At 31.7% G+C, this 18862-nt stretch overlaps 1 protein-coding gene across 1 annotated transcript in view; it reads right to left on the bottom strand.

Moving 5' to 3' along the window:
* Nlg3 (Neuroligin 3) overlaps window positions 1-18862 on the bottom strand; it is a 230147-nt gene that overhangs the window by 23091 nt on the left and 188194 nt on the right. The window contains exons 3-4 of the mRNA XM_029310692.2: window positions 9682-9840; window positions 2033-2230 (exon numbers count right to left, since the gene is read on the bottom strand). Of these exons, the coding sequence (XP_029166525.2) occupies window positions 2033-2230; window positions 9682-9840 (357 nt within the window). The remainder of the gene's footprint in view (window positions 1-2032; window positions 2231-9681; window positions 9841-18862) is intronic.

Raw genomic sequence — 18862 nt, 5'->3', positions numbered from 1 at the left:
CGACAAAAAAAAAGCGAAGTGTACATCGTAATCTGTTTCGGAACCGCGGAGCTTATCGCCGGGACCCTCTGGATGATAATTCACTACAGCTGCGAGTTGTCAATGGTGGTCGGGCCAGCTGATTCCCACGTAATTTATGGCATCTGGTAAACCAGCTCCATTATTCCTGGCTCCTCCGTATCATTGTCTCGTGCGGCTTCTCGCTCTTCGACCTGCGTCCCTTCTTCCTCCCCCTGTCCCTTTCCTCCCCGTTTCACCCCGTCGTTTCTGCCTGACGTTATCTGTTTCCATGTCGTGACGCGACAAGAGAAACAACTCTCTATGGGTTGATCCCAGACAATAAACTGTTGCTAGGATTACTTCTCTACAAGCATATTCGAGATTCTAAGGGTCTTCGAAGATATATTTTAGCTTCCGAGTAAAATTATGTAATATAATATTTTATTCCAGTAAAATTAGACTTGAAAAGAGCAAAATTTTATAAAAATTAGGATCAAGCTGAATTTTTGTGGAGATCTTTATTTCGATGTTCTAATGACATTGTGAAAAGTACCCTTAATTTCAACTACGCCTTTTTTTATGGAGGTTAAAAGGGGGCAAATTTTAGTTTTTTGCTATTATCTCGGAAACTATCAATTTTTCGAGAAAAATAGTTATTATCAAAATTGTAGCTCATAAAATTTCCTACAAAAAAGGTCGTTATACTTTTTTTCGTGGAATTACCCGCTTCAAAAATATAGAGCAAAGTCTGAAAAAGAAAATATGCACACTATTATAAACATATAACGATTATAAAACTAAAAAAAAGTATAGTATAATCTTTTTTGTATAGAATTTTATCAACTACAATTTTAAATAATGACTATTTTTAGATAATAACTATTTTTCTCCAAAAATTGATAGTTTTTGAGATGATGACAAAGAATTAAAATTTATCCTCATGAAAAAACGCCCTGAATGAAATTAAGGATGATACTTCAGGATTTCATTAGAACATCGAAATAAAGGTCTCCACAAAAATTCAGCTTGATCCTTATTTTTATGAAGTTAAAGTCTAATTTTACTAGGCAGAATAATAGATGTAAAAAGTCTCGGATAAATTGTTTATTTATGAATTCGTCAAGGTTTTGTCTTAATTTTTTTTTATTATTTCTTATTTCATTATTTCTTATTTATTTAATTTATGCGTTTAAAATGTTTTCGACGTATTTAATTATAATTATAATTGATTAATATTGATTAGGCTTTATGAGGAAAATGCGCCTAACATCAAATCCATTTTTAAAATCTCATATTTTAACAAGATCTTTTTAAAAAATAAAAATTTAATAAATCATATGATTTATACATGAACTTTTAATAAATAAACATATTTTTTTATAATGCATTTTTAGAAATGCAAAAAGTAGATAATATCTGATTGTGCACATTATATTCCTAATATTATTCACTTTATTTTTAAAGGCTAGATTACTTAAAAAAGCATTATTAATTTTAATTCACTAAAATTTATTCAGTTTGAAATATGACAGATTATATTTCAAACTGAAATTATCTATTTTTAAATATCAATATCAGTTGATATTTGAAAAATATTTTTCAAATAAATATACCTTTCCGAGCGAGAAAATATACATAAAAGTTTACATAACTTAATTTTTAATAAAATTACAATAAATAAAAACTATAACTTACAGACTGCATATATTGTTAAAAAAAACTTTCATGTATCTTTTCATTCTGAACGCACTTATGCAAATATAAGCAAAACTGAAACAATTTTCACCAACAAACTGACTACTTTGTTCACATCTGCAGCTGGACTAACATTACACTCCACAAAGAGGAAGTAATTAAGACAGTTCCAAGAGAGTGCAAAGCATTTACCAGTAGAGAGAAACACAAGTGTACGATATTGAGGTCACAGTTGCCTTGTATTTTTTAACAATTATATCTTTATAGAGGCAAAAGTTTTCGCGTTAAATATAAATTCAGCGACACAAGTTGGAGCAAAAATGGAGGGTTGGCTCACCATCCGGTACCGCGTGGCTGGTCATCAGGAAGTTAACGCAGGCGGCGCCGGTTCCGTGTCCCACCAGCGTGACGTTTTTGGGATCACCCCCGAAATAAGCGATGTTCTCCTGTACCCAGTGTAACGCCGCGATCTGGTCCATCAGGCCGTAATTCGCCGGCGAGCGTAAGTGCGAGTCTGTGTTGGCGTTTAGAAAGCCTGCAATCAAAACAAGACCCCGCTTATATGGTTAGAGCGCGAAGGTCCATTATCGCCGCGCGGTTACGGCTAGTATAACATCACTGTGATCGCATTGGAATTATCGCCGATAGTGCTAATTCCAATAGTCCCGTGTCGCCGATCACATCGAGAGACAGGCGAGATAAATAGTGAGATACGACGAAGCGGAAGTTATCGCGGGAAAATGAGATAGAATATAATTGAAATGCTTGATATTATATACACTTGAATCTAGGTAATTTTTTAAATATATAATTACACCAATCCTTTACTAATTATAAAATTAAGTATAAAAGTGTCTTTTCTAATTTTGGGAGTTTATAAAAAATTGTTTTAATTATTGTATTTAATATTCTATAATTTTATATTATGTATATAATATTTAATACTATTTATATAAGATTACTTATATAAAAGTGACTTTTCGAATTTTGGAAATATAAAAAAATTGTTTTTATTATTATGTCTTATATTTAATAATTTTATGTAAAATTAATTATATAAAAATATGTCTTTTCGAATTTTGGGAATATAAAAAAAAATTCTTTAAATTATTATATTTGATACTTATTAATTTTATATAAAATTAATTATATATTATAAAAAAATTGTTTTAATTGTGATATTTAATATTGAATAATTCTATACAAAATTAATTAAATAAAAGTATCTTCTTGAATTTTGGGAATTTATAAAGAATTGTTTTAAATATTATATTTAATATTCAATAATATAATTATTTAATATTCAATAATTTTATATTATGTATATGATATTTAATATTATTTATATAAGATTACTTATATAAAAATGACTTCTCGAATTTTGGAAATATAAAAAAATTGTTTTAAGTATTATATTTAATATTTAATAATTTTATATCATGTATATATATATATATAATAGTTACTATTTAATGTTTGTGTTTAATTTTACATCAATTAGCATTAATGTGTAATTCATGTTTCTCTTCATTTTTCATCTGATGAGAAATACGTTAACAAATTTTTTTTGTTCTACTAATGCATGATTGTTTTCAATGCATGGATACCCGGGTACCAACTGTGTGCTTTCGACAAATTGCACCGCAACAAAATTTTATAATAGCTGCTGGGTATCGAACATTCTCTCTCGTTACATTTTAGGATGTTTCCGAACACAATGGATTTTTATATTTTGTATGTCGAGTATAAAAAAAAGTTTCGACATATTTTTAACATTCAATAAAATCATTCTATAATTGAAAACGATCGCGCAATTGTCGATTAAAAAAAGCACTTGAATCGGAATTAGCTCGTCGTCCGAAAATCGCGCTGTCGCAATTAACTTCGCACGTTTGTTTGCCAGGACAATACAGTCCCGAATAGGACTAGATCCCCAAAGAGAAAAGAACGCAAATAGAGCAATAAACATAAGCAAGTCCGGACATCTGGCAGATTTACGAATCCAGAATTTATTTCGAGCGGAAGCGGAAGGGTAGAGAATAAAGTCGGGCCGCGTTTGACGAATGTGTATTTCGACGAGGGCAAAGTCGAACGATTTGTGTATCGTGACAATACACAACGCGCGTCCTCCGACCCGACAAACCCCGGGTATAAGACTGTTGCCGCTGGCGCCATCCGGCTGTCATAAATATCACCACGACTCCGCCAATTGATAGCGATATCTCGTTCGGCGAAACGATACGCAAAGTAGGACGTGATACGTGTCTGTGAACACTAAATCATACCGCCTGCTCGTGGCCCAGACGGGCCAATCTCTGCCATTCCACCCCCTCGGCCATTTAATCCCTTCGTGCAGAAGGGATGCGACGTTTCCGGATGTGGTTGCGCGAACGGTATACAAAATCCGGCGCAAATAATTCGGACAATCGCGATGTTGGATGTTGCGCAAAAATCGTTTCTCGCAAGCCGAATGAATAATTGCGTTAATTAAATTTCACGCCGTCAAAAATCACGTCTTCCTTAAGCGGATGCTACCGTTGTTCTGTTTTAAGATAGGTTAGGTTCACTTTTTATTGAATTAAGTTAGGTTAGATTCACTTTTTATTGGATTAAGTTAGGTTAGGTTCACTTTTTATTAAATATACAGGTTGAAAACTTCTCCACAATGAAGGTACTGATAATAATTAATGGGGAGCGCTGTCCGGCAACTAATTTTTGCTGTTTCATATCTCAACTTCGATTTTGCACACAAATATAATAATTAATTCAAGTACGAATCTTTTGATACAAGTTTTTAATCTCATTTTTATTACTTCTGTATTATTCTTTTATGTCATCTCTATTGGGAGTGCTATATTTTGTGCACAAATTAACTGCAGTACTTTTGTATTAAATAAGTATTGTTATGAGCTGATGCAAGAGGCCGATACAAAACTGTTATCTTTAACTTTTATTGTTTTTTATACAAAATTACAGCGCTCCCCGTTCATTATTGTCAGTAATTTAATTGTGGAAAAAGGTTTTTTAATCTGTATAGCCAATAAAAAGAAAAGCTCTTGAACTCAAAGTCGGTGAAACGGTCCTGGTCAGCATCACCTTAAGAGGATTTTACACGCAGCCCTGTTTTTTTTAAATTAAAAAATAATTTTTTACATAAAATCGGTATGTGTGCTTTAAAAATGAAATTAAAAGCTTCGTCGTATCAAAAGATTCGTACTTGAATTAATTATTATATTTGCGTGCGGAATTGAAGTCGAGACATAAAACAACAAATATTAGTTGCCGAACAGTGCTACCCATTTATTATTATACTTTCATTGTGGAGGATTTTTCAATCTGTAAATTCAATAAAAAGTGAACCTAACCTAACTTAAAGTCGGTAAAAGAGTTCTGGTCAGCATCACCTTGAGGGGATCTTACACGCAGCTCTGTTTTTTTAATTAAAAAAGAATATTTTAACATAAAATTGATACGTGTACCCATACTTCAATCATAAAAAAGTATTTATTATTCTATTTAACCAATAAGAAGAAAAGGATGCGCAAAAATTTAGAATCCCCATTAACCTTTTTGTATCCAAAGCAACTTTAAATGTCCGAAATTTTTTTCCTCCCGAAACAAAATATAAAAAAGGTCTTTGTATTCGGAAATCTTCTACAATATAACGGAAGAAGAATGTTCCACGTCCAGCAGCTGTTGCAAAAAAATTGTAGCAGTGCAATGTGTCAAAAACACGCGCTTGGTATACATGGATGAAAAGATGACAAATTAGGTGCATCGACAGAAGCGGAGATGAGTTACGGACAAATTGACGTACTTATTTCTTCGTAACGTTCTCTCCCTGTCAGAATTGCCAAGATTAATATAAAAAGAAAAAGGAAATGAGGAACTTTTTGCGAACAAAATTATACGTCAAGCAATTTCCTAATTGCGTTTCGCGAAACCGGGAATTATCAGTAGTGTCAGCTATCCATGTAGTCAATTAGTTCCAGTCTCTTTTAATATAGATAGAGAGGAGGAAATTAGATTAGCGTTAATTGAGTCAGGTCGACCCATCTAAAGAAGAAGGCGGGATTGGGTGGAAGAAAGAAGGAAAAGGCGGTTTGCGCCTTTTCCTTCCTTCCATTCGACCGAAATTAGATCGCGAGCGACGATTGTTGCTGCTGGCGAGTTCGGACGTGATATTTCCACTAGTAAGACTCGCCGCTCGGATCCGACATGTTTGCCTCGCGAGAAACGCCGCGCCATTAAATTATCCGTCATATTTACTCGCCGTTACGTACGTGAGGGCTGTTCTGCGAGGCAGTTAAGAGGATCATTTCTATTACAAGTCGCACCTTCACGTGTATATAATATATATATGTATATATATATATATATATATATATATATATATATGTTTGCTGGTGCACATTAACTTTAGGGCACTCGGTGCCTTAACAAGGGAGGCGTTACTGTCGTCAGGATGTAGGTCAACGATGTTGCGCCGACTGTTTTCCGCTAGCCTTGCCAAATCGATAATTTGGAAAGCCGTGCTGAGTGGAAAAATGCCTAGCCTTCCTCCCTTTCTAAAGTCCTTATGGGATTAGGTACGTTCAAATCGATCTTACGGGATCGGAGATAGAATTAGACGGCTCTTGTGAGGATTGATTAATAAATATCTATCTAATCGAATTATTGCGCAGAAGGATATTCACTTTTTGCAATAGTAGTGCAATAGTGCAATTTTAATAAATATTTTAAATGATAGTTGAAAAGTGCAATTTTTTTAATAAATATTTTCTCGTCGATAAGATAGTTGATTAAATTATTTTACATCTTTTTTTTATTTCCTTAATTCTTGAGTATTTGCAAATTTGTTTTCTAATAGAATTTTTTATAAATATAATATATTGATCGTTGTATCATTTTTAGAATTTTTATATGAGAAAAATATCTACACTCTAAATAGATGCAATTTTTTAAAATAAATATATTCTCGTCAATGAGAAAGTTGATTAAATTATTTTATGGAATTTACTTGCATCTCTTTTTCATTTTCATAGATTCTTTGGGTTCTTTGTATTTGAATTTTTTTTATTTTTAGAACGGCTTTGAATTTTCTCACTATTTATTTTCCTTTTGTAATGATAAAATGCAAATAATGCAATGCATTTCTTTTTATACAAGAAAATTCGTATCTAATTGGATGTTTCCATTATTGCGACACAATCTAGAGAGACAATCTTCATTATATCGCGTGAACATCGAGTGTGGCGGTGTTCATTCCATTCGCCCGAAAGTTTCCTCAGATTTTCAGAACATGGAGGATTCTTACAGGATTAAATTCTTCCGAGACTTTGGTGCAACACAACGTTTGCATCTCTTCCCACACGACGTTACAATCTCCCTTATCTCATCGACATTTCCTCGTCTCGTTCCTCTTCTACCTAACTACAGATCTGATCAGATCCAATAACGATCCTCTGTCGAATAGGGATAGGGTAGAAATAGGAAGGGTGGAAAAAATGCACAAAGCTTTTTCAACCCCCGTTACGCACAGAGAAAGGTGCGAGAACATAAAAGCGGAATAGAAATAAAGCACCGGTCATGTCCCATTTGATATTCAACCTCCGGCGTATCTGTCGCATCGCGCTTCCGCGTCTCCTATTCTTCTCGTTACAATGGAAACTGCTGAACGCTATTCGTTGATTTAAATTTTCCGGTACACGCCGGTATACATGCGGGAGGGGTTGGAGGTGGCGAATATCACGGTGTGGTGCTCACAAAGCGCCGCATCATTTTTCCGAAACGAAGGAAAATGGACAGAGGGGGACGCGAGAGAAAAATGCGAAGGGGAGGGAAAAAAATTTTGCGGCCGTCGCCGTGGAGTGGAATTTCCTGTGCGTCGCCATTTTACTCCTCGTTACTCGATGTTGTTTTTCTTTTTTTTTTCCTCACGGCCCTTTCTGTTTTTTTCAGCCGACGTTATCGAATCCTCCCCAAATTTGAATTTATTGTCTGCTGTCATTTCTCAGATTCGAATGAAGAAATTTTCCTTCCTTTGTTTCTATCTCGCTGTTCTACATTGATTAAGTATAATTTAATTCCAGTAGCGCATCAAGAAGTTTATAAGCTAATATCATTTAATTCTTCTAATCTTATCTTCCAATAAATTTTGTTATATCCAATAACAGCAGTTAACCAAACGATATAATCAAATTTTAAGGGGATCTTAAATTAATTTTTTAATTATAATTTTTTTGTTCTTAACATAAAATCGATAGATTCGCGCTTTGTTTCTATGTACTCTAAAACGATGAAAAAAGCATTAATTTTTTGTTGCTCAACCAATAAAAAGGAAAGGATTCACAAAAATGACGTTTTATCGATAAAACAGGATAGCGTTTAGGGGATTCCCTGAAACTTCATAATAATCTACTCTATACAGTCTAGACGTCATAATCTAGACGTTCTTAGCATAAAATCGGTAGATTCGCGCTTTGTTTTTATGTACTCTAAAACGATGAAAAAAGCATTAATTTTTTGTTGCTCAACCAATAAAAAGAAAAGGATTCACAAAAATGACGTTTTATCGATAAAACAGGATGGCGTTTAGGGAATCCCCTGAAACTTCATAATAATCTACTCTATACAGTCTAGACGTCAGTTTCTTTGAAACACTTGACATCTCAAACTCTTTAATCTGCTTAGAATGTTTGATCTGTCTGTGAGTCTTATTTCCTCTTTGTTGCGTCGCAGAATGGGAGGATATTAAAGCACCCAGTATGGGGCGAGGATGATAGACGAGAACAGCAGGGGTTGCTGTCGCTTCGAGGAGTAGAAATGAGAGAGAGAGAGAGAGAAAGCGGGTGGAGTCAAGAATTTAGTTTGGTGAAACGGAAGACCTGGCCGTAATGAGTTTCCTATTAGATTTGGTTGCCCGGGTTGCCAGGCAACAAGCCGGGTCGCACCGGAACTCGCAATCCCCGTGGCGTTCGCGGTCAAAACTTATCGCCACTCGCTTCTTTAACGCCCCCGAAGCTTTTTCCGCGGCTTCTTATTCTCGCGGACGAGCGGTCGTACGTCAAACGTCACCGAGTAACAAGCTGGGAGTCTAATGGCACCCAGAGCGCGAGTGAGGTTAGGTTAGGTTTTGGGTCCACCATCAGCGAGGTGGGAAAGCGTATTTTCAGCCGATCAGCCGTGGGGGTTAGCAGCTAATACCTCTGCCAGGTCGTCTCTTTTGCGATCACGGCCTCCAGTCTGGATATTGCCCTCTGGATAGAGCGGGAAAATTGAGTAAACACACTTAGCGGTAAGTGACGTCGGTGCAACCGGCCCTAAATAGCTAATGAGCTACGGTCGACTGGCTCGTTTCAAACCTTAACTGCTGCGAGTCAGTGTTTCGCGCCATTAAATGAGCAACTAACATATGTGATTTATCTGAGTTTCGAACAGTTCGCGAAAGTTATATCTGACTCAGCAAACGAGGTTAATCATTGGATGTATTTAACGTGGGAAAGAGGTGGAGAGGAAGAAAGGAAAGTTTGGAAATCTGGGGATATAAACGGGAAATTTTCGGACCGAATTTATTTATAAAGGAATTAAAATTAGAGGAGAATACAATTCTTTTTTTACATCTGTATTCAAAAGTAAAATAATTTTAAAAAGTATATATATATATTTGTAAAACAGTAAAAAATTTAGCTTTAGTCTGGAATTTCTTGCATATTTTTCATTTTTGCTAAAAGAGTAGATTTTCTGGAGGTCACTCTATGTTAGGAATTAAGAGAGACGGTGCATCAAAAATTCAAGAGCTGAAGAATGTCTTCAATTCTGGGGTCGTACGCGCATCCGAAAGCTTTCGAAATCCGAGATTTTTCCTGGACTTACGGATCCAAAAAAACAGAAGGTTTCTCCCGGAAATCCGGGATTCCGGGACTGGGAAGGTGATCCGAGGCGTCTACCGCGGATCGGGAACGAAAGAAATTTGTCATGACTTACCCAAGATACCGAGTCTATAGTTGATGGTGACGACGACGACGCCTCCGTAGCTCGCCAGGACGCTGCCGTCGTAAGGATTTCCGCTGCTCCATTCGTAGCTCTCGCCGTGCACGAACACAATCACGGGATACCTTCTGCCGCCGCCGTCCCTCGCGCCGGCTGTAATCAATAAAATTATCCTGTGATCGATCGAAACTCTCGACACCTGATAGCTCGCATCGCGCATCCTTAAAAGGTCATTTTTCAGTCCCCCGAGCTTCTAAGGAAGTTTTGACAGATCCGATAAAGAATTACCGTGTCCCGAGGAGGTGAAAATTACGCCGACTAAAAATCGAAGGCTTGCAATTCTTCGACATAATAAATTATTTCATCTAAAAAGTCAACATTTACAGTTAAGAAAGATCGAAGGGGAAATTAATATATATGTAAAATAAAAGAGATTGACAACAAATTCATAATTAATTAATAAATTGATTAATTAAGCAAAAGGATATAATAAATTTGTTAGCTCAAAGAATGCTATTTAAAAATAAATAAAAATTTCATACATATATTTGCTATTTAATTTATAAGTATAAATGTATATCAAATACAATTAATCAAGATTTCATTAATTAATTAAGATAATATAAATTAGCTAAGACAAATAAAATTTATATTATAAATTTAATATTAATATTTATATTATTAATTTATAATATAAATTTATATTATAAAATTTATATTATAAGTGAATATATGTACAAAAAAATTAAAAATTAATAAATTAATTAATTAATCGAAGCAATATGATATAAATTTGCTGACACGAAAATGACTATAAAATGATTATAAAATAACTATAAAACAAAAATAACTATAAAACAAAAATGACTATAAAGTGATTATGAACCAAAAATGATTGTAAAACAAAAAATGACTATAAAATGACTATAAAATAACTATAAAACAAAAATAACTATAAAACAAAAAATGACTATAAAGTGATTATGAACCAAAAATGATTATAAAACAAAAAATGACTATAAAATAACTATAAAACAAAAATAACTATAAAACAAAAAATGACTATAAAGTGATTATGAACCAAAAAATGATTATAAAACAAAAAGTGACTATAAAACAAAAATGAATAAAAATTCGATATGTTATATCAAATTTATCACCGAGTGTAATTGCGTAAGAAAGGATCCTTTCAAAGCTCGCATTCGAGTTCCAGTTATGTTCGAGTTATGAACAAGCATGCGTGTCGAGAGACGTGTCGCCTATCGCTCTTGGGGTAATTAAAACAAGCGGCGGTGGCTCGCACACACGAAAGGGGTGCGTCAATCTGATTTACCATGGTAATGCCGGAAGGGTGAACACGCGAGGGTGATCGCTGCGGCCAAACCAAGCGCCGGCCATAATTCAACAAATCACGCGTCACCATCCTCGCGATAACAGCCCGCACCGCGATCACCCTGTTGCCTTCTGCAGCCTTCGGCCCTTCCCTGAGCCCTCGTGAAACGTGAGGACTGTACGACGAGTCATACTCATCAATATCAGTTTACAGGTTAATCCCCGCGAAATGCCCGAATTTTGCCGAATCGCGGCTTTTCGTCATTTTGCGGAACTTTTTATAATTATTAAAAATGTAATTTGTATACTTTTTTTATATTAAAAATATAATTTATATACTTTTTTTTATATTAAAATATACATAGAAGAATTTTTCATTTACTAAGTTAATTATTTATACCGAGCTTTATTTCAATTAATTTTTGTTAGCATTCTTAATAAAGAGATGAGTAATTGAAATTAATAACTTGGAAAAAAGGTTTTGTTTTAAACAATGCGTAGAAAATGAAAAAAGAAATGTGCAGTAATTAATTTAACTTCTGCAGGAATAAACGCGTCCTGGAAAATAAATGGCGGCAATGCGATTAGGGGAGTAAAACGGTAGCTTGATTGGCCTGTTATGTTAATTAAGTGACCGTCGAGAATGATGACGATTCGGCGACAAAATCAATTAATGGACCACAACCGCGCCGGCTAATTATTATTTTCATTATCGTCCTTGTAGCTTCCTCATGCGCTTCCTAATTGGCGACTCTCCCGATTGCCCGACAATACACGTCCCCGGACACACGTGTTCGCTAAAGCCCGTTTTATATGACTAGGAACTCGACTAGGAGAAATTCTGTCGGTAATTGTTTGTACATCTCGTAATAACGGAAACGCTGAAATTGCCCGACTTTCCGTCAACTTTCTTCAATATATATATATATATATTAATACATTGGAATTATTTTTTTTATATAAATAAGAATATTTTTTTATTTAATAAATTGCGAGTAAAAAATTTTAAATTAAAAAAAATATCTTCGTGAAATATAAAAATATAATAAAAGATAAAGTAGGTAATATGAGCAATAAATAATATTATAAAAACATAAATATAAATATTGATATATGTATAAATGTAAAATTAAATACAAAATCGAAACAATATTAAAATAATTTATACAAATAGTTTCTTAATCAAATTAAAAACAATTATAGTTTTGAAATAAATTTTAGACTTTATACACGCTGTTGGCTTAATTATCGAAATTAATTTGCAATGCGAGAAGATACAGAAAATGTTCAACCTAAATTTACATTACAAAATGTTGAATATTTCGTGGCAGTAACAAATTAATTGTCACACAATATTTGATTATCGTTTTCCCCTTGACATTCGAGTGGCGTGATTCGAGTGAGAAGGTATTATTGTTAAACTTTCTATATATATATTCAAATTCCTTTCGCAATCGTGACAAGTATCGGGAAATAATTTGCTATGATCATTATATTAATTAATAATCGCTCAATTTTCGGTAAATGACGTATAATTGTATCGCGATGATACCTTTATCAAAGGATGTATTTTCTGCAATTTATTAATTTATTATTTAAAGTACGAATAGAAGTAACAAAAATGAAAATTATAAATTATTATTTCGTTGCGATTTTTCCAATAATTATTATTTCAAGTACGAATTGAGAAGCGACCTGGATAAAAATTATAATTATTCCGTTGCGATTTTTACGGACAATAATTATTTCTTTAACAATGCTCGGGATCAAATATATTTCGATATTTTATATTTTTTGCCGATCTAAATTTAATTTGTTATTCGAACATTGAGACATGCAGTAAAATATCGCAATATCGATGAACGTAGAATTAATTAACGTAACGAAATGTCCCGATGATATATCAATTACTTAATAAATAATTAAGTTTAATTTATAATTAAAAAAAACAGATTTAATTAATATAATACAACGTATTATATACACTTTATTATTTAACATTTACAATATATTATATATAAATATTTTATGATACGTAAAATATTTCGGCAACAAGAATTAATAATAAACACGATGTTCGGCCTTGACGACATATAACACGCTATTGTTTACATGTCGTGGTTATCATTTGAATGGTGACACTCGACACGCTCTGCATATTTTCAAAATCCTTTTTCAAACATGATCGTAACAAGTGTCAGAAAATAATTTGCTATGATGCTTTTTAATTCATTATTTATTAATTTTAATAAATGACAATAGATCTTTATCGAAGTCCGTATTTTATGTTATTTACTAATTCAAATAAAAATCAAAGCGTGACAGGATAATAATAATTATAAATTATAATTCTTTTATAAAATTATTTTTAGTAAAATTGTAGAAACAAGAAATTTTATTTATTATCTTACATTATTCCTTATTTTTATAATAATTTTACAAAATTATAATATTATATATGTATATATTATCATACGTAAAATTATAAAAGATTATAATTCTCATGCACAAATCTTGGAGAAGTTTTTTTTAAGTCGAATAGTCAATAATTCGCAACTTTGATTAATTTTCATAAATGACGCAAGCATCACGACAATAGATCTTTATCAAAATCCGTATTTCATGTTATTTATTATTTCAAGTAAAAATCGAAGGATAATAATAATTATAAATTATAATTCTTTTATAAAATTATTTTTAGTAAAATTCTAGAAATAAGAAATTTTATTTATTATCTTACATCATTCCTTGTTCTTATAATAATTTTACAAAATATTATAAAATTATAAAAAATTATGATTCTTATGCACAAATCTTGAAGAATTTCTTTGAAGGTCGAATAGTCAATAATTCGCAATTTTAGAATTTGAAAAGCAGATACGAGAATCTCGAATTTGCAATATTCGAGAATACAAATATTGGAATCCGATATAGAAAACCTAAAAAGGAGGGAAAATATTACTTTCCGATACCAAAAATATTCAGAAAATTCGAAATTCGGAGTGTGTTGAAGGATTTCGCAATTGTGCATTTTTTTTTATAAAAAGCGAGATCGAGAGTGAAAGAGCGAGAGAGAGATAGAGAGTATAAATCTAATTTCTTGTAGGAGAGAAAATCGGGACCTCAATTCATCTCGCGGCCGCGATACATTATTTCGGCCGTGAATAAATTTACAAGCGCCCTGTCAATATTTGATGCGATCCGCAAACAATTTGCCAGGGCGCCTCTAACGGACTTTACATATTCATAAAGCGGTGCTCCGTAGTTTGATATCGCTGGATGGTAAACGAGAAGTACCTGCGTTCCCGTTAGATCGCTTTATTTTACAAACTCGATATTGCATCCGCCTTCTTAAAGGAACCCTTCCTTTAATCCTTTCCCCAGCCCTCCGGCTGGCAAATGCCGCCAGCTACAAGGAAAACAGATTGTGCATTCATCATGCATGAATCAAAACTTTATCTTCCATAAGCTGATCTAAATTGACTTTAAGGGGAAATCTGGTTTAGAAGGCTGAAAAATAAATAATTTTTAGAATTTTTTTTCTCAGCTAAAATAAAACCAATTTCAATTGCACATTTTATCATACATTTAAATTGTATAAAATAATTTTTTTATTAAAAAATATTGAAGCAAAAATTTAAAAACTTTTACAACTTTAAAAAAAATTTACAATTTTCACGAAAAAATTGTAACTTTTTTTTACAAAAGAAAATAATCTAATTTAACTTTTCTTATAATTTTTTTAGTTTAAATAGAAGGTAATAATATAATATTAAAGAAATGAATTGGTTTTTTTGTTTCAGACAAAAATTACGATCGCTAGGTTGTACACAGTGAAAAATGAGCGCTGTATCAATATAGAGCTTCATTATTTAAATAAAACTTCAATGTTTTTTAATAAAAAAATTATTTTACATAATTTAAATGTATAATAAAATGCGCCTAAAATTTGGAATTGGTTGCTTTTATTTTAGCTGAAAAAATTCTAAAAATTATGTATTTTTCAGCCTCCTATAAACCAGGTTCTCCTCTTAAGCTAAAATTTACTCTGACCTCTTTCTCTCTCTTATTAACTCACACACGATATATTCTCAATATTTTAAATCGAGACAAAATATACTTATATATAAAGAAAATATACTTATGCAATTTATATATAACCGCAGGTTTTTGCCAATTAAACATCAAGAGCTTAAATAAATATCAAAATTTTGTTAAATTGAAACTTTTATTACCACAATATTTGATATCCTATACTGAAAGGATTTTAGAGAGAAGGGAAGAGGAAGATGGAGTAAAAGAAGCAAAGGAAGGAACGTTTTCATTAAATTTTCATTAAATTTTCAAATACATTATTTCTCTACAAATAAAGCATTGTTACATATAGGATATATAAATGTAAAAATATTAAATATACTTGTTTTCCAGGAGATTTCAAATTTTGTTATAAGAATTAAGTTGGAATTTTCATCGTTACAATATTTAATATTCTAAAAATATTTACTTTTCTAAAAAAATTATTTTAAAATTGAAGCTTTATTTCTCTATTTAATCCTCAGAGAAAACATTTTATTTTACAAATTGGTACGCAAGAAAAAATACAAAAGAAATACAAGTAAAAATGAAAAGAGATAAAATAACAAAAGAAATTATCTATATATCTCAAATTTCTTTGAAAAAATAATTTATAATTATTTTAAAGTTTTGTAATTTTTCTATATTAAAGCCTCAGAAAAGATGTTTTAGTTTTTTAAATCACAAAATAATTGGAAAAAAATAAGTAAAAATAAGAAAGAAATAAAAAATGGCAAAACATACTCGTATATATGTATATATATATAATTTCTTTAAAAAATATCTTATTTATAAAAAAATTATCTAAAAAAATATTTTTAAAAATTATCCTTAAAAAAATTAAAGCTTTATAATTTCTCTACATTTAATCTTCAGAGAATATTTCAATTTTTTTTTTAATCCGTGCACAAAAAAAAGAAAACAAGGAGAAGTAAAAGATAATAAAAATAAAAGTATACACACATATATACTATATATATATATATATATATATATATATATATATATATATATATATATATTGTGCCGTTTTATTCCGATGTTAACCCTGTGCCGCATACTTTACCTTCACTCTTGCCATTTTTTACTTCTTGTTTTCTTCTATTTTCTTTTTTTTATGAATGACTCGAAAGAAAAAGAAATATTCTCTCAGGATTAAATATAGGGAAATTGCAAAGCTTTTAGTTTAGGATAATTTTTTTACAATATTTTATATATATATATATATATATATATATATAATTTTTTTAAATATCTTAAAATTCATAAAAAAATTATCGTAAAAAATATTGTAAAAAAATTATCCTAAAATAAAAGCTTTGCAATTTCCCTATATTTAATCCTTAGAGAATATTTCTTTTTCTTTCGAGTCATTCATAAAAAAAAGAAGATAGAAGAAAACAAGAAGTAAAAAATGGCAAGAGTGAAGGCAAAGTATGCGGCACAGGGTTAACATCGGAATAAAATGGCACAATGATGCGAACGCGGCATCGCATGGAGATGCGACTCTGCAATGCAGCCGCACTTTATCGCGTCGTCCCGCGAATACAGTGACGCAGGGGCAGGATTACTACGGAGTACAGATAAGAATGACGACGGTGCGGTTATCACGGGCCGCATTCATTGCTTGTATTCAGAGGCGGAATCGCCGCGATAAAAGCTTGCATACAGTCCGAGAGGAACGTGTATATATGTATATATACATATACATACACACACATATATATATATATAAATGTATATATATATGTATATGTATATATACCGGATGCGCTCGTCTTATTAGGGATGTCCTGACAACTGTGCCATACGGCCGCTCAGGACAACGACGTTTATCGCCCTCGTAAATCTTATCATTATCGTCTCCCCTCTTTCGATTTCCTCGTGGAATAATTGTTCGCTTCGAACAAGGAGGACGCAACAAGTGCGCGAGATCGATAGAAAAGTTGCTGGAGAAGGGGTGTTGTTTGAAATTAATTAAAATATCAAAGTTTTTTAAATTTCAAACGACATCTTTTTATGTAAATAAAATAAATTATGTAATTTAATATTGTTTGGTTTGATAAAACTGTAATTCTATTAAAAAATTACAAAGTCAACAGAACTGTGAACTTTATTCACATCATAATTAAAATTAAACAAGGTTTTTCAGTTAAAACATTGATAAAATGTAGTCAAATATTATTAGAAAAAAGAAATTATTTTGATATATTAATTATAATATATTAATTTTCAATATTTAAAAAAAGGAACATAAAAAGAATTTTATCATATAATCTCTTTATTGCATATCTGTCTTCTTAAGAGGATGCTGTTCTGTTTTACCGACTTTAAGTTAAGTCAGGTTCACTTTTTATTAAATTAACTTAGGTTAGGTTCACTTTTTATTGAATTAAGTTAGGTTAGGTTTACTTTTTATTGAATTAAGTTAGGTTAGGTTCACTTTTTATTGAATTAAGTTAGGTTAGGTTCACTTTTTATTGAATTAAGTTAGGTTAGGTTGACTTTTTATGGAATATACAGATTGAAAAATCCTCTATGATAAAAGTACTAATAATAATGAATGAGGAACATTGTCCGGCAACTAATTTTTGCTGTTTTATACCTCGACTTTGATTCTGTACGCAAATATACATATAAAATTAATTTAAGCACGAATATTTTGATACAGGCTTTCAATTTTATTTTTATTACTTCTGTATTGTTCTGTCATGTCATCTCTTGGAAGTGTTATATTTTGTGCACAAATAAACAGCAGAATTTTTGTGTTAAATAAGTATTGTTATGAACTGATGCAAGAGGCCGATAAAAAAACTTTATTTTTTTTACTTTTATTGGTTTTTTATACGAAATTTCTGAGCCCCGTTCATTATTATCAGTACTTTAATTGTGGAGAAAGATTTTTCAATCTGTATAGCCAATAAAAAGAAAAGCCCTTAAACTCAAAGTCGGTCAAAAAACAGTCATAGTCAGTATCTCCTTAATAATACTCAGAAAACGAAAAATGTAAAACTGACGTTTAAAATGAGATAAAAATTGTATAATTAAAAAAAAAATTTAGAACAGACAGGAGGAGTAGATTGAAAAAAAATACGCGAGAAGGAAACTGAAGACTGTCAAGATTAAAGGATGAGAAGATATATATGAATGTGAAAATTAAATAGTGCAAGATTATGATTTCAAATAGAATCAGATGAATGAAATTGAAACTAAACAAATTTCAAAAATAGAGAAAGATCGGGCGGAGGAAAGCTTTAATAGAATTCGATGAAACTATGATTGCAAAAGTTTAAGTTTTAAACGTTACAGTTTTTAAGAATTCGCGATTCTTTCGAGAGGCCATTAAATATCATTCGGAAAATCTCGAGTATCCAATTCGAAAATTCATGAAATCGACGAATACGAACGCAATTATTGTATCGCAGGCTTCCACTCGAGGTCCTTCAACGCTAAAATCTCCTCAATTTCTCGGCTTAAACTCCTCTTCTTGATTCTGTGAGTGTATCCTATCATTTTTCGAATCGATGCCTACGATAAAATTGCAAGCCGTAAAAATAAATAGAAGAACATTATATATTTTTTCGCTATTTTCGTATATTATTTTTCATGATTTTTGCCGCCCAGCGATATGTAAATTGCGATGCTGCATCATTATTATTATTTTCTTCAGTCAAAAAATTCGAGATGTAACATTTCCGGAGAAAAAACAAGAATCGATAGTGCCCGACGTTATTTTTATATACCCGCTATGTTATATCTCGCGTCTCCT

Source organism: Nylanderia fulva, unplaced genomic scaffold (genome assembly GCF_048542155.1).
Source record: "Nylanderia fulva isolate GAGA-0341 unplaced genomic scaffold, ASM4854215v1 Scaffold15, whole genome shotgun sequence".
NCBI classification, from domain to species: Eukaryota; Metazoa; Arthropoda; class Insecta; order Hymenoptera; family Formicidae; genus Nylanderia; species Nylanderia fulva.
This window is presented reverse-complemented; position numbering and strand designations above follow the sequence as displayed.